The 23,323-nt window shown below is 38.2% G+C and overlaps 3 protein-coding genes across 3 annotated transcripts; all 3 read right to left on the bottom strand.

Annotated features, from left to right (window-relative positions):
* Window positions 1-509: 509 nt before the first annotated feature.
* Window positions 510-8,849, bottom strand: LOC116679254 (transmembrane protein 235). The gene is made up of 4 exons (XM_032508939.1): window positions 8,337-8,849; window positions 7,189-7,266; window positions 6,251-6,388; window positions 510-1,693 (listed from the first exon to the last, which is right to left on the bottom strand). The coding sequence occupies exons 1-4, from the start codon at window positions 8,509-8,511 to the stop codon at window positions 1,455-1,457; spliced, it is 630 nt and encodes a 209-aa protein (XP_032364830.1). The 5' UTR covers window positions 8,512-8,849; the 3' UTR covers window positions 510-1,454.
* A 9,261-nt stretch (window positions 8,850-18,110) lies between these two features.
* Window positions 18,111-20,100, bottom strand: LOC116679252 (fascin-2). Its single transcript, XM_032508937.1, has 2 exons — window positions 19,963-20,100; window positions 18,111-19,359 (listed from the first exon to the last, which is right to left on the bottom strand). The coding sequence occupies exons 1-2, from the start codon at window positions 20,087-20,089 to the stop codon at window positions 19,154-19,156; spliced, it is 333 nt and encodes a 110-aa protein (XP_032364828.1). The 5' UTR covers window positions 20,090-20,100; the 3' UTR covers window positions 18,111-19,153.
* LOC116679253 (fascin-2-like) lies at window positions 20,090-20,737 on the bottom strand. Its single transcript, XM_032508938.1, has 3 exons — window positions 20,434-20,737; window positions 20,232-20,352; window positions 20,090-20,129 (listed from the first exon to the last, which is right to left on the bottom strand). Exons 1-3 carry the CDS (start codon window positions 20,550-20,552, stop codon window positions 20,109-20,111), a joined length of 261 nt encoding a protein of 86 aa, XP_032364829.1. The 5' UTR covers window positions 20,553-20,737; the 3' UTR covers window positions 20,090-20,108.
* Between the last annotated feature and the right edge of the window lie 2,586 nt (window positions 20,738-23,323).

Genomic DNA, 23,323 nt, shown 5'->3' on the forward strand with positions numbered 1-23,323 from the left:
GTCAAGGGTGTTCATGGATGCTAAAGGCTGCTATGGTATTTGAGGATGATTATTGATTATTGTGGACTTTTCTTATTGTTTTCTGTTTTTTTAGTACATGCCATACCCCTTACTATTTTAAATGCATTTCCTTTTAAATACACTTTTTTTATTTCCAGTGTGCAATATATTCTGAATTAATGTATTATTTTATAGAAAACACTGTTGCAACATTTTGGTCAGACATTTCTGAATTCCTCTCAGATTGTCTTGGCAATTCTTCATACAATTGCTTGCCTGTCTGGCCTGACTTCTGATGTGCCTCATTCACATCCAGAGGCAGGGAGTCCCAATTTAACCTGAGGCACTGTGGCTAGGTAATCTGGCAGACTTGTTGTTTAAGAATTGTATTGTGTACAGGACAGGTAAAACAATATACAGAGCATAATGTTTAGATATTGTCGCACAACAAAAATCTTCAGAGCATAATGCAGAAGTTGATTACAGTGTGTCACAGACATTTCAAAACATTTGATCAATCCTTTTTCTGTTGTAGATAATGCAGCTGGATTTGAGTTTCATTGCTTTTTTGTCTCAGTTAACAATACAAATGGAACACCACAATACACTTTACAGCACTACAAAGTGCTAAATGTTATATTTGTTGTTTTTACTTCTATGCAGAAGAGAGAAGTCTCATTCCTAGGTGGACAGCACAGACGGAATATTTAAATATCATGCCGTTGTAAAAGCATACTACTACTGCAAAGCATGCAGCAACACATGCATCTGTACTGCTGAAAACACTTTGCAGAATCCCCAAGAATGCACTGATCTTCAGCCCTGTTTCCATGATTCATGCACTTACTAGTAGGATGGGTATATGAAGTTTGTAATCAGGAGGCCCAAACTAACATTTTCTCTTTAAGTCACAAGCCAATATTGTCTTAAATTGTCTTAAATCAGCCAAATGCTAAATTTCTCTAAAACATCAATGCAGCAGCTTTTCCATCATGAAATACTAGAAACTGAACTAGTTGTGACTATGTGCTGGAATCTAGGTTGCTCCATTGAGGTGGTTATCTTCTGCAGAATCACTTAAACGAAACCTCTTGATCCACTGATATGAACCATATTTAACTGCAGTGTACAGTGTGTAGAAGAGGTGGAGAACTCCTCCTTAAAATATCTGTATAGCACACGTCAAAAAGAAAATGGTCCCATGCTTCTTCAATTCTTATTTTGCCTGTGTTCATATTGCAGGACAGGGAATTTGCATTTTTCTCATAGATTAAGTTGTTTTAAGATTTCAAGACAAGTCTCACAGAAAACCTACTGCTGAATCAACTCGTCCAAAATGCTTTATCAGCTACACCTACTACAAAAAGCTAAATTTACTGTGAAACACTGCAAAAACAGATTCAAAGACGAAACAATTGCTGTATATATGTACAGTAATTAATATCCATTCATAACTAGGCAATGGCTACGCCAGAATCATAGCGTCCTTTCGTTTGGCTTATCCTGGCAGCTAGCATAAGCAGCAGGCCAGTGGCCAACTCCATGCTGTAGGACAGCCAGGCTGCGGTTAAGGACCATCCGAAGGACACGTCCACACGGGCAAGGTTCTCTGGAGACACAATACGCTGGAACTCCACCATGGCCAGGTTTGAGTATTTGATGTAGATGCTCACCCCCGACAAGGTAAAAAGACCTGTTATAGTGCAAAGAAACAAACAGATGACACCATTGGAAGAAAAACAAATCCTCCAGATTTAAAGACATACTCTTGTGCCTGTTACATGGAAATGGATCCATCTTGAGGAATTGTAATGAGATCTCTAGGCATGAGACCCTTGATCCAGTTTTTACAATTGATCATTACGGTGATAATGCACAACAACAAAAAAAATCCTTTTCCAACGTTATTGTCTTTGCTTAACTCAAAGGATTGTATTAGATAACATAGACTAAAGCCATACATAGAAAACAGTTAGTAAAATCTTAAAGCATTAACAAATTTAAAAGCCATTACACAAATAAACAATGATCTCATTCATATGCTAATTGATTCAGCAAAATGATTTTAAATACAATTTGAACATATACTCAACAGGAGGAACCTGATATTGGTTTGATGGTTTTATTAGGTTTCTTTTTTGATTCCCAAACAGACTTAAGGTAAAGTTTTTAAAATTACTGCAGAGGTGTGCTGACAAAACAACACACGACTGACTACCAACCCCGAATACCACTATGTGCACAATTTAGACTGACTTTTAGTGTAGCAACATGGAAGGAACCACAACATACTGAACAATTACCTGCTGCAATTAACCAGTAATTGATTTGAAATCACAACTGTGGACTTGTCTCTTGATGTCTATCATGTAGCGTGGCTAATTGTCAGACAAGCAATTGGTAGAGAGATGGAGAGAGAGAGAGCGAGAGAGAGAGAGAGAGAGAGAAAAAGAAAGAAAGGATAGCAAGTACAAATGTCATACACAGTGCTATAGGAGGTACAACGGGTTCTGCAGACCTGCCTTTCATAGAGGGCAAGCAAATCCTCTGTTGCATTTCCACCTGGTATTAAAATCCAATGTGAGTGACTCAGTCACAAGTGGACAGCTCTGAGTACGTGTGTTTCCAGCCGCTGCATTGACAAATCAGACTCACTGGCGTTTAAATAGCAAAAGAGGAAGTAACAATGTAAGAACATGAATGTCTGTAGTAATATCCTACATACTGTATTTGTAAAATCTGGGACACTTATAAAACTAAACAAGAGGTTGTTATATACCGGCAAGTGCCTTTTCAAAGACAGTTGGTGATATGAAAAGAGCAGGCAGCACTGGAACAAAAACAGTGAGACAGAGTTTTCACCTTTAGTTCTTCTCTACAGTTGATCCATTTTGTGTGTAGTCATCTGTGTGCAGTATGACTTCACTTGCTTTTTATGTGAGGTCTGAGCTCTTTTTGCACCAATACCACACTAAGGATTTGTTCATTGTGCTTCCCATACCAATTTTAAAGTTTTAATGGAGTGAAGGTAGTTTTTTAAAACAAGCTCAAGTTGCAGGGCTGCAGAATCAGACCTGAGGTCATGTTAATCAGCAGTGCTGTACATGACATAAGTGTTCAGAATGGATTTTCAAAGACATATTGACACATGGCTCAACATTAAACTTGTGTTTGCATATAGGTTACCATCTGTCACTTTTGGGTTTGATTTAGCTTGTGTCTAAAGGGGTGTTTTCTTTTTCACTGAAGTAAATTGAAGCACAAAATTTTTAGCAAGATCGCTCATCTGCACCTATTCAGAGCGAATTGAACATCCCTTCTTCTACTTTGTGTGCTTCTCTATGAATGGTATCCATTGCTGGTTCAACTCCAATTTGTGTTTTTTCATTTTCATTTGTAATGGCTATATTTGCTAACAACTGGCACTACTGCCAGAGTGCTAGTTGTTAGCAAGTTGTTGCCATTTGTAATCATTTCATCTGAATTAAAGTTATTAGACTTATTCTAAATTTATCTCTCAAATAGAATCAATGGTTGTTAGCTGTTCTCAAATAGACATAATGTAAATAACTATATAATGCAAATTTCTGCACACTGATTTGCAGTTCATCTCTTGAAACTAAAACTTTTTGACAATTTATCAAGGTAAATTCTATTGTGTCACCTGTTTTAAATCAAATATACTAGTGCACTGATTGCTGGATATTCCACACAGGTGTATCATGAATGGGCCGATTGCTCGGCCTGTGGTATTGCTGATGATGAAGTACAAAGATAATAAATAATTAATTAGACTTCAGTCTGGATTGTCATACCCAAATTCATCATTACTGAAGGTGAGTAGCTGGAAGCATTTTATGTGTGTTCATTTTGCAAAATGCATTCAATCATTGGATTTTTTTTTCCCATAACACATTGATTGTTTGCTCTATTTGCTTTAAATGAATAGTATGACATTTTGAGAAATTAGCTTTGTTTACTTTCTTGCGCACATTGAGATGAGATTGATACCACTCTCAAATCTGTCCTTAAAGTACAAGGCTATAGCTAGAAGACAATTAGCTTACCATAAGGACTGGAAGCAGGGGGGAAACAACTAGCCTCTCACTGTCAAAGCATCTGTCAGATAATCTGCCCACCAGCACCTCCCACAGATCCGTAATTTACAAATTATATCTTGTTTGTTCAATCAGTACACAAACAAAAATGTAAAAATGACAATGACATGTTTTTACAGTAAGTTACATGCTGGAAGTATTTCTTGGCCAGCTTCATACTTAGTCAACAGATACGAGTGTTTCTGATCTTCAATGAACTATTAATTCAAGTTATTTTGTGTTATGTGAGCCATTTAAGTTCTAGTTCCCTCACAGATAGGCTGTCCTGCTGTTCAAGCAAAGGAGAGAGTTTCACAGAATAAGCAATTCCCATCAGCAGAGAGAGAGCCATCTAATTGTCCTGAAACAAGCAATTATTTTTTTTTAAAGATTATTCTTTGGGCTTTTCTGTCTTTATTTGATAGGACAGCTAGGTAAGAAAGGGAAGACATGCAGGAAATCATCACAGGTCAGAGTCAAACCCTGGACTTCTGCGTCAAGGAATAATCCTCAAAGTATATGTGTTCCTGCTCTACCCACTGAGCCAACCCAGCCACAGGAGCAAGCAATCCTGAGACAAAGCTGCACGAGACGCACCAGAAACAGTTTGTGCTTAATTGCTACTTTTGCACTAACACTGAAGTTGCCATATTCCATAATGTTGTGATCTGATGTATGATAATAAATGAGGCAAATACATTTTCATTATTGAAGTTAACTTTTAGTGTGCACATTTGAATGTTGTTTCATCCAACTAAAGAATCAGAAACCATGTATTATTTCTTGTCTATTATCTCTCTTGTAGGAAGTTGTCTTGTGGAAGTTCCATAAAATGATTGGGCTTGACATTCTAACAAAGATTAAGCATGTACTACATGGTTCTTTTGTCCTTTGATAAACATTGACATTAGCTTTTGATTAATGTTTGTAATTATGTTTTTTAAATCAATATCATAGTTTTATGATGCTAAAAAGGGTACCAGCTTTTTAGCCAGGCAGCTGAAGACCAGCTCAGCGGACAATCAGTCCATGCGCAGCATCTAGGGCTGAACAACAAGAACCAAAGTAACGGTGACCTGCAGTTTAAAGAAGAAGTAGGGTGAGCAAATATGGGCATTTTCACTGATTAGAATTTAGAAACTGTCCTGCAGCTTTTTTGTTGTCCAATATTGTGGGACATTTAGACAGCAAAACTAAACACTATAGTTATAAACTTGACAGATGACGCTGTCTACTGCAGCAGCTCTGTAACTATGTAATTCACATTTAAGAGACCATTATTAATATTTTCCTCCTTAATTATTATTTCATCCCCGCTATTAATCAGAATGTTAATTTATACAATCCAACCGGCCTGATATGTGGATTAACCACGAGGCCATGAATATAACTATATACTATATATATTACCGCAGCCTACCACCTCCCGTTTCCCCGTTATTCTGTAAAGTGTCATTGGGTTTTATGATAGGTGCTATGCAAATAAAAGTTATTCTTATTCTTATTATTATTCTTGTTACAAACTGTTCACACCAGTGTACAGCGTTGTTGTAGTGTTTGGTAAAGGGCGTCAACACTGTCATTTAGCATATGGGAGTCTGGTCTCTTACAGATGGTTGTGCTCCTAGAATTGCGTTGGAGTGTCTTGAATCAATCCTGTTGTTTGTTTATCACAAAATGTGACAAACGGATTGAAGAAAGTGACAGACATCTTGCACAGAAGGTTCTCACCTGTTTAAAAGTACCTTTCTCTTTATTTCCTTTATAAAATCCACATTTCCACCCTTCTAATATCAGGGTAAGCAAAAAGATCTTTAGGCAATGCAATTAAGTCAACTGGGATAGTGAATGTCAATACAGAGATATGTATTATGAGGTTGCAGATTCTATCTCTAATAACAGTCTTCTCCATTGGCCCTCGGTCTAAGTAGGTTCAAATGGGATTTTGTAGTTGCCTTAAGTCAGAAGTAGAGCAGAAGTAAGAGTGAGCAGTTGAAATTTATAGACAATATGCCACCCACACACTTTTTTTCTGTGCTGAACATCTTACATAGTGACTTAACTAAGCAAAGGATTTGCTTTACAGCAGCTTACATACAAAGCACAATAATTTGCCACAGGCCCAAAAAAAAGAAACTTTGGCGTGGACTTACTGCAGAATAGAACGTAGGATGCTGATCCAGCCAGCAATTTGGGACTGCTGGCTAACGAACTGACAAGTCCAACGATCCATCCGAACACCAGCAGGACCAGGCTGAGGGGCAACATGATGACCACCACCTTGTGCAAGCCTTCAAACACAAATGCACATACAAAGACCCCATGGTTATTGCTCTTCCTTCATCCTTCAAGTACCCGGATGTCTGTCACAGTAACTTGAAACTGAATTTGTGAACTGAATTTGAATTGTGAGAACTGAATGCGAAGATAAAGAGAGTTCAATTTTCATTGATGATCATATTTTATTGGATTTCAGTTCCAAACAAATAAATTCAATTTCAAACTATAATATTCAGATTCAGTTTTTCAATGCAATGAGTCAAATTAAACAATACACTTTCAAAATTATGTGATTCAAAATCCGTTTTTCAATGCAATTATTCAAGTTTAGCAATTCAAATTCAAATATAAATGAGTCAGCACATTTAAACAGCACAGCACAGTTAACATTTCACAGCACAGTTAAAATGGATACCCTGCTGAGTTCAACCTATTTGCAAAAGCAGTTGAGATTTTCAGATTGATTTCTACTCTACAGGCAGACATTCTGATTGTCAGTTGGGTATAAAAATCAACTTGAAGAAGTGTTGAAGTGTTGAGATTTGCATAAGATAGCTTCTGTCACAGTAACCAATTTATTACTGTATTTCATGGTCCAACCTGCAAAGAGGGATGGTTTCAGAAAACACTATCCTTTGCAAAAATGTTCATGTTTGCTTAGATTTTCTCACAGCATATTGTTGCTTGTAAATGTAATCTCTTCAGCAGCCAACTACATCTAAACATTACATTTGACAGGAATCATTGACTCAGTACTTTAAAGCCACCTCATGTTCAACTCCTAAGCCAGTTGATGAGCAAAACCACTCACCAAGAAGGTGCCTTTCCACTTCTGACAGGCTGGACATATTTGCTGTGAAAGAATGGATGACTGAGGTCATGTTTGTTCCTGAAAATGTCAAATGAAAAGGTTATTAATGACAAGATGTGCGGACAGAGCTGAAGGACTAGAAATTTGCCGCTGGATACCAAACGTCTTTAAATCAGAATTGTAAAAATAACAATCATTTTAGAACTCCAACACATTGTTTGTTTAAACTGATCAAACCAATTTAAGTTGTCTCTGTATAACATATACTTTGTATTTCCTTAGCCTTGCATATGCAACAGTTTTGCACCTCTGTGCAGAATAAAGCTCAAGTTGCTGCTTCTGTGAGTTTAGCCAGTGCATTAGATGATATACCAATATTGTGTCAGTGCATGTTCCAGTTTTATGTCAGGTGCAATGCTTCAAACATTATTTGTTATTGGCATTTGCTGTATGAACCAGCAACACATTCTACCTCAAACTGTATAGCCAACAAGCAGATTATATTGCAGCTGTGTGTCCAAGAATATCCTTTTTAATCTTGTTGTAGCCTCCATGCATGTTCACCTGCAGCTGCCAGGGTTTGATACAGATGTGTGAGGGGTTACAGTTGCTACAGTTGTTATATTTATTATAGCCTACTCTCTGAAGAAAAAGTGTAGTTTCAAGAATCTCATTGTGGAGTTAATTATTCAGCTAATAACCCGTCTGCCTTGCCTTGACTGCTGCTGACAATGAACATGGCTATGCAGTAACATGACAGAGACAGAAACAGAGACAAAGCGAGAGAGAGAGAGAGAGAGAGAGAGAGATGATCCGTGAACACTGTATGGATGTTTAATGGCATTACATGTAACAGTTTTTTTCTTCTTCTTTCAAAATTACAGACGACCAATAGCTTACTGGAATTTACAGGTGGCAACAAGTTTTTTTTTAACGTGGTTTGCGTTGATGCCACATGATGAAGGCTTCCCACAATTATCCCACGGTGGGAAGCCGCAAATAAACTCATTCAGGAAAAATTAGGGCTGTAGCCTATTTTAATAAAGCTGAGCTCACACAATACAGGCTACTTGAGTATAAAGACGTATTCCCTCTGAATGAAAACTCAGAAACTACATGCTATGTAGGCTTAAATTGAGTTTACATACCTTCATTAATTCTCCACAGTCCAGAATGTGAACTTAGGTCCTCTGAACATGAGCAGTTGGGTTTGTTCATATCGACGATTATGTACCAGTAATCAGTCCCGATGGCCACAGCGAGGAGGCTAAAGCTGAGCAAACCTGTAAACCCAGCTGTAACAACCACCAATCCGTACCTCATTTTTCAGTTCAGTGCAATAGTGCTATTTCTATATTTTTCTACACTGTGTTCTGAATCGACAGATGCGCGATGGGTAAACGCTCTCGCTGGAGCCTTGCCTGTAAAGTGCTGGTTCTCTCTGGCAATCACGGTCCTAAAACGTAGTTAACATTGGGAACTGAGCAAAACACATGCCATTAGGCTAATTGTTTACTTTAAAAGAAAAAAAAAACACTACAAATAAGAGAAGATAGCCTGGTACGCGTCTCTCTCGGCACCGCAGTTACATCACTCTAACAGGTAATGTTGCCTAATAGCGCTCTTAAATTGATCCACAGAGTTGAGACGATAACGCCACACTTTCGGTGCGCAATTCAAAAATAAAACCGCGATCGTGTTTTGAAGCTGCTTACAGTTTATTTTTTGATGCAACCAAGTCCACATGTATGGAGCTAGATTTGTTTCTTTATTACATGCGAGAAAATAAATGATCTGAGAGAAAGAAAAAAAAAATATGTGAGAGAAAAAGTTATCACACTGACAGCAAAAAAGCGTTTTATGAGAGAATTTTTTTTTCATAGCAATAGCTAAAAATCTCTTTCAAAATATTTTTTTAAACTTTCAAATATATATTTTTGCTATCAGTGTGAAAAAAAACAAATTCTCTCAAAACGTAAAATCTCTCTCAAAATACTTTTTTAAACTCTCAAATATATATTTTTTTGCTATCAGTGTGAAAAACAATTCTCTCAAAAAAGTGTTTCTCTCAAAACGTTTTTCTTCTCACTCTCAAAACCCAAGTCTTTGCTCTCGATTCTATTTTTTTGCTCTCCTTTCAGGATTTCTCTCTGTGTGAAAATAGTGTCAATAGTGAGAACCGTCTTGTCTTGGGAGTCCATCTGAATCATTACACCATTGTCACCGCCTTAGATAGATAACTAGCAGCCAGCCCACTTCTAAATAAATACCTTTTAATTATCTAAACACTTTTTAACAGTCAAACTGAAACAATGGCGGTGAGCTTCAGGTCCTGCAGCCGCAGATGGACCGTCATCAGTGGGGATCGGCCAGCGTGGAAACATCGTTAGAAAGCTTCGCTGCCGACCTCGACCTGTACTGATCTGATCGAAGCTTCAGCGGACAAGGACAGCTCCAGACCCGGTAGCAACGGCATAACACCCCTGCAGCTCACTGCCAGTGTTGGTGGAATAGCTAGCTAGCGTTAGCAAACTAACCAACCAGCCTGCTTATAAATAAATACATTTTAGTGATCATAACACTTTTAATCAAACTGAAACACTGGAAAAAAAGATTCAAAATGCAAACAATTTTTTTTTACAAAGCCTGAGCAAGCCAACAGGCACTTTTGGCAACAATCACAGCCTGTAGTCTGTATGGATCTGCCTTTTATACAATCCATTCCCCCCCATTCTTGTTGTAAAACTGCCCAAGCACAGTCAAAGCAATTAAAGCCTACTGCAATACATTCTCAATTGTACTGAGGTCTAAACTCTGACTGGGCCACAACTCCAGGATATTTTAAAGCCTGTGTAGAAAATATGTTTGGTGTCCCTGAATAATAGGCTACATATTTAAGTTCACTTACAGACTGCAGCAGTTTTTTCCTCAGGCTATTCTCTGTAACAGAATTCTCAATTCACAGAAATATCAATATGTTTTGGATGTAAAAGAGTGCTGAAAACGCCCACACAAAAATGAAGCAGAGGAGATTTCAACATCTAACCTTGTAATAATAGTTCAGCGTAATTTCACATTTGTGGGCACAATTATTTTTCATGACAAATATGATTGAAGCAAGCATTAAAACTGAACTGGTTAGAACACTGGACAATACATTTTAAAACTCAGATATTAAGTTGTCATGCTTAGGTGGTGGAGGGCAATACAAAGGGTAATTTGAACGGGAATGGAGAACATATTTCTTCTCACTGTAGAGGTGTGATGAGAACAAGGTGCAGTACTCACTCAGCTCACTGGTTGCAGCTGTAATATTGCAATGGTAATAAGACTCATGTCACACTTGTTACCAAAGGTTTTATGTTACTGCATGCACTTTGCATGTTGTTAACAGGTAATGTTTACAGGACATGAATTGCGTCACTTGACTTCTTCCTCATCGGCTCTTGCCAGACTTTCTGGGCTATCACTAACTAACTAGCTAACTTGGCTAGCAAGGTGCAACCAAGTCTATTTCCACGATGTTCCTCTTCCGGGATTGCTCTCGTTCTGCCGGAAATTCCACCAGATATCACTCTTTTCAGATGTCTGTTTTCGGATGTCCCGTTACCTTCCGCTTTCTTAATATTGGCATTTTACACTCTGGTTGCATTTCTACAGCATAAATCAAGACAGCTAGCTAGGCTCTCTGTCCAATCTGAGTTTTCTGTTGCACAAAGACAGATTACAAGACAATTGATTGTTTTAAAGAAATGCCAATAAACCAGAGCACATTTTTCTTCAATGCTTTGTGGATTAGCCAGACCCTCCTTCGCAACGTTGCAAATTTTCTGTTTGCATGTAAATGAAGGGCACAAACAAAGCAAAATGTCTCAGTTTTTCAAAATAACCCTGTACGTGTAGACAGCCTCTTAGCCTCTATCCCGTCGCTACCATGGTGACGTGCCAATTACCAGGTAGCCACTCCCTTATTCATACCCTGCTTTACCTGCTTTTTTTAGTTCACTTGAAATGGGACCATAATTTACTAAATGAACATCATGCTGTACTGAAGACGACTTGTAACCAGAGTCCATAAACCTATTAGGACAAAATATTGAGGTAAAACAACAAATAAGAAGTAGGGCCATTTTCTCAATCAGACTTCTTTTTGGAGCCAGTATAGTTGCCCTCTGCTGGGCATTAGAAAGAGTGCAGGTTTAAGCAAACACTATCTGGTTTAAGGGAATTCAGCATTGGCTTCCTTTTTCAGACCTGGATGCCACATCCGTCCACTTTTTTATACAGTCTACGATAACACAAATGTCCAGTATGAAATTAAGACTAAAGTGTAAGTATACTGTACAGCCAATTTAACAGAATACAATCACTCATTTCCAAATACTTTCATGGTGTTTCTCGGTTCCCCCTGAACCAATAGAGAAACTGCATCTGGACTGCTCAAATGTGCCATGTGGTGGTTGTTGGTGCACACTACAGCGGATACAGGATAAACTTTTTCACCTCTCATTAAATGTTTCCACCTCACTACCACGGTATTAAAGCGGTAATCGTGTTAAATGGAACCTGTAACATCTGTATCTGCAGAGTCACTGTTTATGGCATAACTTTAGTTTCTAATTCAAGTGGATTAGTTGAATTTGTAATCTTGTGTACTCTGCTTCATAATTAAAGTGGGATTTCCCACTGTCTTTTCCTAAACCTGTAGTAATGTACAGACAACTGAGCTCACAAATGAAAACACAATGTTAAAGCCTTCTCAGCCATCCCGGATGTTCTCATTCGATAAAAAGTAGGACATCGCCAACCCTCTTCCATACAGGTTGCAATTTTTAGTCAGAAATAAGTAAACAAAGTTATAATTACTTCTGGCATGTTATGTTCTGTAGCAAATTGCGGTCATTCTTTTTATAGAAAAGCATACTTTTATCCATTTACATCAGACATCAAGGAGAGGGAAATTGTAGAATGGGAAAAGGATGGGTTCCTCTGGATCACTGCAATTTTCTGATGCATCAAAACTTGTGCAGCCTATTTGTAGTTGAATTGCCTTTCATTTTCCACAAATGCATCAGCTGGGACATGAAGGGACATCAAAACGGTACACTGCATTACACAAACCGTGTGTTGACATGTCATTTATGTAATTACTTTGTTTAGTTCAGAGCACATAGATGAACCCACATGTGAGAAACAGCCAGTATCAACTACTCATGCAGAGTCTATCTTTGGGAGAATCCGTTATGATTATGAGACTTTTATCAGAGTAATAAGTTTATTATTTTACGTTATTTCATCTTTATTTAACCAATAGAGATTGATGTCTTATAGACTGTTATCAGATGATCAACAGTAACAGAATCAACCATGTCACCACAGAGCGCTTGGGTTAAATTTGTTTACAACAAAGGTAGAGAATTGAGATGTGTAGATTCCGCCATCGTCTGTAATAGACGCTTTCAACTGCAACAACATAAACAAATAGTACTGCACATGTGCATTACTATGGCCCAAAACTTGACAACAACAAGTGAATTGCTTGTTACTGTAGCTAAAACTATGTCTAGCCAGTATTTTTTGGGGTTGCCAGTCGAAGAAAAGAAGCTTTACGTGGCCAAACTAAAATAAATAAAATAAAGGTACATTACCAGAACCGTTCAACAATATGTGAAAACGTTTTTTGTCTACGGACCTTTCCGATTTACCGGAGGTTGGTCAGATACACATATTTAAATATCCAGTTGAGAGCGAATGTGTATATAAAAGGGAGGCATTCAAGGCATATCGTAGCTTGGAGGCCTACAACTATTTTCATTCCGTAAAAGTTAAAAGCATCCTAACCTACAAAAATGGAAATACCTGTGTCGTTTACAGGGGAATTGAGGCAGGTCAGACACTTTCTAAACGCTACTCTGCCTGGATTATTACTTTGGTTACTGTGGAGCAGTGTGTCCAAGATGGACTCCAGAGTGGCCCATCTGTCACCTCAAAACAAAGTGTTGGGTCACAGGTGACAAAGAAAGTGACTGTTTTAACAATATGACACACTACTACATTTTCAAATCTCACAGTGTGAAATGTGGTATAGTAAAGTGATATTTTGTTAGCAAAATGAATGTAGCTATGTTAATGAAGTCCGATGCTACAGATGTAATGATAATTATATTTCCTTATTTCTTATATTATTATTAATTATAGTTTTTTTAGATATAAGCATAAAGTATTTCAAATATCCTTACAGCTCAATGCAATTTCTTGAAACCTTGCAAGCCTTGGCTGCCTACACACAAACTTTGCTAACCTTGGCTACATTCTCCCCTCTGCCTTCCCACACTAAATCCACATGGGTCACCAAAGAAGCCTTATAAAGCCCTGAAGGTAAGTCATGGTTCACATGTCTCTAACAAATCCACCAGTTAACCATCATGTTAAAGATTCAGTAGCCTACTAAATAAATATGTCAGGGAAGGTAAATTAGGTATTTTCTCCATGTCTCTTAGGACGTTGTGCCGGATTTTGCTCTCTTTTCTGCCATATATGACAACAGTGAGACAGACACAGTTTTGGAGTCAGGTGGTCAGATTTTCATCAGCAGTCAGGGAGAGCAGGATGCGCATGGAGAGGAACCAAATGTGTTCAGCAGTTTAGCTCAGCCCCACAGTGAGCATGGTAGCACTTTAAACTGTCTAAAGTGCACAGCATTTTATGATGCCTTCATTACTCTGAGACTTGATGAAGTAGAACTAGAGAGAAACACTAGAAAGCAAAGATAGATATAGAACCACTCTGGAATGATGCGTGCAAGCAGCGTATAACAGCAAGCACAACCCGCAAAGTACCTCACAAGGCCACAAGGTATGGGAAGGAAAATTAGGGACTTGCTAAGGAGCATATTAAAGAGAGGGGCTAAAGAGTGACTGACAAAGGGCTAGTGGTGTGTGCAGGAGACCCATGGCTGGCAGCTAGCCCTGATGGTATCACTGATAATAAAATGCCCCATTACCTTCAGAGCATGCACATCCAGTAAAGATGCATCCCTGCTAAAAACCAAGACATCAGAGTAGAGTATAGAGGTAGTATAGAGGTTTTCAATATCAGCTGGTGTAAATCAGTCAAATGTATTATATTTTGCACCTTCTGAAAACTACAAAATATTCTAGTTTATCATGAAACTGTCAATTGAAAAAAAGAATGCACTATGCATCAACAAACAACCAATGTGCACAAGAAGGAACCTGCACTGCCAGTTTATTAAGTTTTGAAACAAATCATAGAGACCTACTTAAAGCACCCATATTATGCTCATTTTTCAGGTTCATAATTGTATGTAGGGGTTGTACCAGAGGTTGTACCAGGTTTACATGGTTTCATTTTCAAAAAACACCATATTTTTGTTGTACTGCACATTGCTGCAGATCCTTTTTTTACCTTGTGTGTTTGGGTTTCTGTTTTATCTACAGAGTAAGTTACTCAGTTCTTTACAATCTTTGTTGGGAGTCACACATGTGCAGTAGCTAGGTAAGATTACATTAGCCAGATAACTTTTTCTCCAACTTTGGTCAGTACAAGGCAGGATTACCTGGGAGACTTCTTCTAAAAGAGGTGCACATGTGGAAAACATGCAGAACAGGTACATATAAGTAATTCTTTTGTAGATTATGGTGAACTAGTGTGTGTTGTAGCAGAGTTTTGCCATTGTGAGTGAAGCCAGCATGCTACAGTTAGCCACCTCGTCTTGGCTAATGACGCAGATGATGCAGGTTTTGAACAGCTCACCTGTTGACTGAAGGCAGAGGACATTCAGAAACCCGTATCTCACTCAAAACAGCATGGATAGTTTTTTTTCCAAGTTTGTATGCGTGTGGAAGCACCAGAGACACAAAATAACAATAACCCCAAATCCCAGAAAAGGTTATTTAAAAAAAATAATAATATGCACACTTAAATATAAGAGTACAATTAAAATACCACATGAGAGATGCATCAGCTCCTGAATGACATGGACTCTAGCTCTCTCTTTGTGTGTGTGTGTGTGTGTGTGTGTGTGTGTGTCTGAAACGGTCTGAAAACTGGACTATACATAAACTGTGATTTGTGAGAAATTGTGCCTGATATCTGAATCCCAATTCAATAAATTATTTACTGCTAGTTTTTGGTGTTCATTACTGAATATATACTGTATTACTGAGTAAATGTTACCGGGAGGTCAAATAAAACGCACTAGGCTTAAATCTCCAAGGAAACATAACTGGATTTCTTTCTCATGTTTGAGCTGGACGTAGCACAAATAACTCCACTTTAGTAGTGTTTGTCCTGTACAACATTGGCTTCAGGCAAACCTACACAATGTTGCAGTACGGCACACAGATGGAAAAAAACAGTAAGGCAGTAAGATTCACTGAGCCATCCATTCTCACCAAAGATCTACAAAGAGAAGGGGAAACACAGGTCAGAAGGGTTGATTACTTGGTTACTGAAACAAAAACATTTTATTCAGTTCTCCATTTAATTTTTTTGTTTGCTTTGCTAAATTATTTGACTATTCTTATTGCAGACATTGCACTGTCAAAGTGCTTCACCAAAATCAGAGTCTATCTTACGTAAAGGTAAGTTAATCTGTTAAAACATCTCCCGTTCAGTGAGTGTGTGTAGTGATCAGGGCTTGCAGACCAATTATGGGCTGTGATGAGAAAACCTTTGCCAGGGTAATTATGGAATTAAACAAGAGCAGGCAAAGTGTCAATGTGAAATGTGTGGGGCTTCAGAAAGTTTAGTGTGTGTGTGTGTGTGTGTCTATATACCATGCTTGTTGTGGATAAGCAACACTATAAAACCTTAGGTAATAGCTAGGAATGTTACATCATTACATGTGTCTTATTCTCTTTAGTTCATATAAGTGTACTGCAAGTGAGAGCTGATGCCACTTCCACTTTAAAACTTGGTGTTGTTGAAAGTGTATTATATACTGTATATTATATAGATGAGAGGAAATTGTTTGCAGTGGGGGATTGCTAACAGCTGTTGGGCTTGTTGTCATTGCAGCAGGATATGTTAATTTCACAGCGCTTGTCACTGGCTATTGACTGTAAAGGAGAACAAAGAGAAGTACACACTGCCACCCAGTGTAGTGTCTTAGCAATATCACATTGTTCTGGGTCCCCGCTGCTTTTTTTTTTATGGATGAATGCTGACAAGGTGGATTGTATTGTGGTTGGAAAATATCTGCCAAGAGTATATTTTAGCATTTTAAAATTCCTTACAAAAGTATGGCCATGTACTGTGTTCCTTTTAACCAAATACTGGGCTGATCAACACATAAAGCAGACATTGTGACCCATCATACTGTAGCAGGAAAAACAATTAATGATACCTCAGGTCCATGCATGTCCCCCAATGTGCCAGCATGTACTACATCAGGACCTTGGAGCAAGCACACCTAGATTGAAGATAGTCATTATGTACTCATCTTTTAATTATTACACTATTTTTTTTCACTGTCCTTGCCCTGTGGGGAAGGCTTGTATTTTGAATATGAGAAGAAGAAGCAGAAGAAAAAGAAGAAGAAAAAGATTACACAACAATAATTTGGCAGATACTTTACAGATTCCAAATGAATACAGTTCATTTTGTCCAAACGAGGAGGCCAGGTTTTTAAACAACAAACTTTACAATGTTTGACAAACCCTCTCTACCATCTGAATTACTGAATCACACTTTTCACTTATATTCTCATAGTATGGCAAAATTCTAATTCCAAAGTCAACAAAAATATTGTCAAATTTTTATTGCCATCAACATTTTCAAAAGTCATATCAGAAAAACAAAAACATAGTGACACAATAAAATCTATATATATATTAAATACATTCTAAAATATAGCTGGAGGCTCTAAAGAGCTGATACAGAATGCATAGATGACCAAGCAATTTAGACCTTGCTTTCTAAAAGTTCTCTATAAATTGCAAATTGCACACATCACAAAACCATTGATTTAGACATTACACTTGAACTATTTCAGATTGTATATCTTCCTGGGAAATAACTGACCAAAAATCTGCAGGATAAATTGTATACAGGTTCAGGTTGTACTGCACACCAACATCCATGCCAATATAGTCTGGGCAGTTTGTGCCCTTTAAGTGGTTTCAGGAGTAATCAATTCAGTGAGTCTTGTGAGATCAAAATACAAAAAAGGTTCCTCCAAGGGTTGTGCTGGCTAAGGGTCAACTAGAGGTCACTGATCATGAGAGCAGTGTTGGGTAGGTTAGTTAAAGGAACACTCCAGCATTTTTTTAAATACAGTTGTTTGCTGTTTTGTCTAGAGTTAGAGAGAAATCATTTTGGTTATGTTTTCCTGGCCTAGTTGTGCACAAGGAATGGAGGGAAGACTTATATTCCCGCTTTGTAAACAGTAAAACATTTTTTTCCAACAACTCCAAAGCTGTCTGAAAGAGTAGTTTGCTTCCACATTGGAGCAGGTTTTGACCAACAACCACTGGGCAAAGAGCTGCACAGAGCACTCACTTCACAAATTAAATTCACTACATCATCTCATCTGACTCTGGGAAAACAGATGGAAAAAAATGACATTATTTTAGGATTTGTGCTATTCAAACACATTTGCTTCTGCATGATGTTTTATGGGATGCCACTGTTGTAATGACCTGATGTAAAAACTAAATCATTTATATTTTCTAATCACTCTACCCAACTCTGAACATGAGAACAGTGTATAAAGGGATGTAGAGTTCAGTTTGGTTTAAGGCCCGAGGCAGAACACCAGAGAAGCACTTTCTGAGTTCATACCTGGTACATTAAAAAGATTTATCGTCCACCAAATGCTTTAAATGTGCCCCCCTTTGGTTTCTTGCTTGTCCCTGATATAGATACATAAATGTACACTGATAGAATTTGTTCCCATGTCTGATCTCTGTATTTCTATATGTGTTACACATAACCTATTTCAGTGTTTGCAAGTCTTCTTTGGATATATATTGCTCAGCATTGCAGAGGTGCACTTACTTCATATTGTGCTGGAAGCTGTTAATGGTACATTAAGAAAAATGACACCAACACCATTGGCACCAGCCATTGAATTTGAAGACAGTGGTGCATTACAATTGCTTAGAGTGACGTCAATGACCACACTGTTCTTATAAAGCATGTCAAAGTATTGAAATCATTTAAAAGCTGTAAACAAATGCAGTGGGATGATTGACAGAGGTTACAAAAGTAAGATCCTGATATACATAGTTGACTTAGGTCTAGTCACCTAGACCAAATGAAGTTAATTTGGTGTCTATGAATGAGTATCCTTGTTTTTTTGTTTTGTTTTTAGTAAACCCAAGAATCCAGCCATACTAATCCTTTGTTTGTGTGTTTTTCATTAATATTTAGTTAATGTGTGAATGTTCAGGAGTAAGGTGTCCTACTCTGCCAGATTTGTATCACTTTTGATAGCTGTTTTTTCAGCTTTTGGAGATATACAGTCTATTTAGGCAGTGAAAATTAGCAGCAGATGGACTAAATGTTCCTTTAGGCCTTTAGGCAGCATCACAACCAGTTAGGGCAGCAACTCTCTTTGTTCAGTTACTGATCAGTGTGGCTTCCCTCAAAAATATTTGTTACGTACGTTTTTGTTAAATACGAAGTATGGCTGAATGAATTGGGAGAGCTGCTGTCTTATTCTGTATTTGTGAAATTATATTTGCTCACACATCTATGTGTTGTTTGATGTTGGCATTGTTATTTAAAAGACAAAAAAATGTAACATGTACAATTAAAACCAAACATATCTTCCTAAAGTGTTCTCTTTTTGAAAAAAAACTAAAAGAAAACATGGGCTCAGGCAGCTAGTATAAAAACAGGCAGATTTTTTTTACCCTGTCAGTCTGCTTCATTTGATAAAAGTGGGTCTTGCACCCCGCCCTCTTGCTCCCTCTTTGAGGACCTTGATTGAAAGGGATCAATACTCCCAAAGAGAAGATACATCAACGGTTGTGCCATGACCCATAAGTGTACCTCCCTGGTCTCCACGAAGGTACTTGCCATCAGTCCCCTTGATGGCGACACGTCCATGTTCCAGGAACTCAAGGAAAAAGTCCTCTGGCTTTTCTCCATCTGTGCACACTAGGCCACTGCTAGAGATGTACCAGAACTTTCCATTGACACCTGCAGAGGGATATTGGTGGATTATTGATTGTTAATTGAGTAAATGCTAAACATCTATTAAACAGGATGTAGATATATTGGTTGTTATAGGGCCTGTTACAATTATAACTATAATATACTACAATGCCTGATCTTGATCATTTGAGCTGACCGCGATCATTTTGCATAATTGTTGGATTCCATAATCAAGAGAATTAAAAGTGTTACGAAAATGGCAACAAATCGAAAGTGAATTAGGTGCATGTTCATCCACTGGGTAAATAAAGTGTCTCCACAGTCCAAGGTTCCAATGTCAGGACCAAAAACATAGAAAAAGAGAGCTTGACTGTCTAGATCTTACCGCTGTTGGACAGGTTCTTCTGTTTCAGCTTATATTAAACATTGTAAATTAATCAAAAGTCTTGAACCACATATTTGTTACATTATAATGGCTTGTTCTACACAACAGTTTTAGAATAAGCTATTTAAAATGAATCTGCCACCACAACTATTTTGGCAATGATTGCACTATTTTGAAAGCAGCTATTTAATTGACAACATGATCGTGACAGCCCTTATTGTTATGCAGAAATGTAGTATGTCGTGCACACATGAAACACTAACTTTTTACATTGTAGGCGCCATCATTGAAGATCAATGTGAAAATGTCATAGACAGATCGATTTGCGTTCAGAGTGTTGGAGTTCTTGTGGTGACACACAAAGCCATTCTCTCCACGAAGAATCAACATAGGGCGGTTGATGAGTTCATCAGGAATAATTCATCATCACCTGCAATGAAGGACAACTGCTAACTACTGATCATCTCTTGTGCAATAAGATGTACCTGTGACACAGCATTGAATCTCAAATGGCTTGCCTGAAAGAACTTACCCACTGCGTCGCTGACTGCTGAGAGCTGCCCATTCTTCTTTGTACAAACATACTTTCCATTACTTGCTTTGAGTGCCACCTCTGTCCTCGCCACTCAATGTCAAACATTGTATTCACTTCTCTGTGAAAAACAAAATGGAGAGTTTAGATAGAGGCAGTGAAAAACATAGAGAAAAGCTCCCCTTCAAGCATCAATACTTACACTTCTGTGGCAGTGGACTGGATCTCTCCATGAGTCACTAAAGTCCAGTAGGATCCACCATTGGTCCTGAACATAGCCTTTTTGCTCTCCTTATCAATCTCCATCTGGAAGGTCTCCATGTCTGTCTCCACATCCTGATTGGCTGAAATACTCACTCCTGGTAATAATGGAAGAAAAGACAGACATTATTTTGTCTTTGTTAAATAGATATTACAGATTACAATGTTTCATCCTATGGTACAGTACAATGCTTTGGCAAGCCGTTGCTTCAAGGCTCCAGCTGTGCAGATAAGGCTCTAATAATGTAAGGGCATGTCCAAGTGCAATAGTAAATGCCAACATATTTGCGTTACCATCATGGCATTGATCATGGCAGTTGTGAAAACTAGCCCATGTTTCAAACAAATTTTTAGATTGCAATGTTTGCTAATATTTAGTATGTCAGTATTAGTAATTTCATAAAACATTGATTTGGTTTTCCGAAACCCATTCTTGAAGTGTAAAACAGTCATCCCTGTTTGACTTGAAAGGTGATGATCTTGTTTTCTCCATCATCAAATCAGAAGCTTTGCTCAGGTTGGACAGTAGAAGTGGATTATACTGCAGGACATTGGTATGTTTTGTCTTTCCCCCCACTATAATTACGAAAACATGTAATTATTGTAAATGTATTTCACCTTTCAAGTAAATGCAGATTCAGTGTATCACTTAAAACAATTGACCTGCTAAGTATACACCTGTGTGCCTCTCTTTGTGAAATTTAGTTCTTCAACAAATTATTTGATCTGTTTTGCATACAAAACAAGTGTGTAAGTACTGTAAAGCTAAACCCAACACAGAATAGCATCCAAACTTTGTTTGAAATTAGTCAGCTCTGTTCACTAAATCCGAGTGCCTCACTTGCAGTCAATCTAGTGTTATGCACTTAATCCACATGTATTAACTCTGTCTGGTGGGGTGGGTTAGGTGGTGGATGATACTCAGACACATACAACTGAACTGTGTCTGCTGTAGTTCAAATTAGATGCTGTTACGACCTGGCCCGTTGTTAAAGATGGGCGTAACATAAACAAGGATGAATGTGGGTTAACCAAAGACAGAGGGCAACAAGGTTGTAGTAACTTAAAGGAAGTTTAATCACTTCAATAAACAAACACAAGAGAGATAATGGTGCTGCCTAATAAACAGGATTATCCTAAACAAACCAAAGAAGCACAGCACCCATTAACCTTATTAATATAATACAGATAACAAAAGACCAAAAACAAAGGCTTAACACAAAATAGGATTTTAACTAGCTTTCTAATAACATTGTTTCTAGCAAAATAGTTTCTCAAACAATCTCTAGCACAATAGCTTCTCAAACAACACTCTCTAACAAAATAGTTTCTCAAACAATCTCTGCACAATGGTTTCTCAAACAATCTCTAGCACAACAATGGTTTCTCAAACAATCTCTAGCACAATGGTTTCTCAAACAATTCTAGCACATGGTTTCTCAAACAATCTCTAGCACAATGGTTCTCAAACAATCTCTAGCACAATGGTTTCTCAAACACTCTAGCAGGACCGTGTGGCAGACTGAACTGACGTTTCAGCCGCTCTCGCCTGAAGGATCCAGCTCTTTTTAAAACTCTCCCTTATCTGTTGGAGGATGTTGATTGGCCGGATCTCCAGCAGCCGCGCCAATTCACAGCAGGGCCTGGAACAGGGAAGTGGGCGGAGCCATCACGCCAGCCAATCTCTCCGGCACCCACAGACTGATTTACATCTCTGAAACACAAGTGCTAAACTATCCCAAAAAAGGCAGGAGCCGTAACAGATGCCAAAGAAATGTCCTTCAACTTTCTCTTAAGCCTGTTACAACCCTAATCCCCCAGTCACCCCTCCACCCTTCCTGTTCATTCGCTTGCCGTAATTCCCTGAGTGGTGAAAGCAAATCTGCACTGCAGGCCCTCTAAGCAGCAGCTTCAGTGCCTTGTCCTTAAAAAACATGGAACTGCCACAAGGCCAAGCAGTACATTTAAAATGTAATTTGTTGCTCTATATTATGAAAATACAGTACCAGGTTGTTGAAATATTGCCCTGATGATGACCTTATTAATGCAGGAATCTTAGTCATGCATAAGCGTAATGCTGACTGCAGTCTAAAGTTAGTTTGAGACCTTGTTCCTCAGATATGCTGTAGGACTGCTATGCACAGTACAGCTCATTTAATAAGGCAGCTGGTTGTTTTAATTTTAAATTTAATTTTAAAGCTTTAAAAAGCTGCATCAGAACAGAATTGCTTTCTGTCCCCCACATTGTTTGCGTGAATAATTATACAGGACAGGGAAGATCACATTATGCAGGCTGACAAGAGATCTTGTAACTCATCTGTCTGGTGAGGCCTGGCTGTAGCATTCTCTCTTGTTGCCCTCTCACTGCCACATTGTCCGACCATAGATCCACATAATTTGAAGAACTTCACTCAATGTATGACGGTAAAGAGTGAGTATCTGCAAGGCTTAAAGTCCATTGATGGAAATTGACACCCGCGGGGCACAGATCTTCCCTGAAGTCATTTGCACGCTACCTAATCTTCAATGGACACACAGTGGAATGACAAAGCCCATTACCACAATTACTCCCACATTATGGCTTTCAACCATTCTGGATCCAGCATTTAGACAAGAAAGGCAGGTCCTTTCTCTCATTAGCTGGTAAATTCTGTTGATTATCTTTTTTGGTTACTATAATGTAACCAGGATTCAATTAGACAAATCCAGGCCATTGCAAGTTATAAATAATCCCTCATTACTACAAACTGTGATATTGGAATATGCTTAGCTAACAGTGGTACTGTTCCACTCAGAAATGCACTTTATTGTTATTGTCAAAAGGCACTCAT

The sequence above is a fragment of the Etheostoma spectabile genome, unplaced genomic scaffold, assembly GCF_008692095.1.
Source record: "Etheostoma spectabile isolate EspeVRDwgs_2016 unplaced genomic scaffold, UIUC_Espe_1.0 scaffold00010024, whole genome shotgun sequence".
In the NCBI taxonomy this organism is placed as follows: domain Eukaryota; kingdom Metazoa; phylum Chordata; class Actinopteri; order Perciformes; family Percidae; genus Etheostoma; species Etheostoma spectabile.

Coding starts and splice junctions, on each gene's coding strand:
- LOC116679252 (XM_032508937.1), bottom strand. CDS start 20,089: ATGTTGATTCTTCGTGGAGAGAATGGCTTTGTGTGTCACCACAAGAAC. Junction 19,360..19,962: donor TGGCGCCTACAATGTAAAAA/GTTAGTGTTTCA, acceptor ATCCCTCTGCAG/GTGTCAATGGAAAGTTCTGG.
- LOC116679254 (XM_032508939.1), bottom strand. CDS start 8,511: ATGAGGTACGGATTGGTGGTTGTTACAGCTGGGTTTACAGGTTTGCTC. Junction 6,389..7,188: donor AGTGGAAAGGCACCTTCTTG/GTGAGTGGTTTT, acceptor TTGTGTTTGAAG/GCTTGCACAAGGTGGTGGTC. Junction 1,694..6,250: donor ATCCTACGTTCTATTCTGCA/GTAAGTCCACGC, acceptor GCACTATAACAG/GTCTTTTTACCTTGTCGGGG.
- LOC116679253 (XM_032508938.1), bottom strand. CDS start 20,552: ATGGAGACCTTCCAGATGGAGATTGATAAGGAGAGCAAAAAGGCTATG. Junction 20,353..20,433: donor CAGTCCACTGCCACAGAAGT/GTAAGTATTGAT, acceptor TGTTTTTCACAG/AGAAGTGAATACAATGTTTG. Junction 20,130..20,231: donor AGCAGTCAGCGACGCAGTGG/GTAAGTTCTTTC, acceptor CCTTCATTGCAG/GTGATGATGAATTATTCCTG.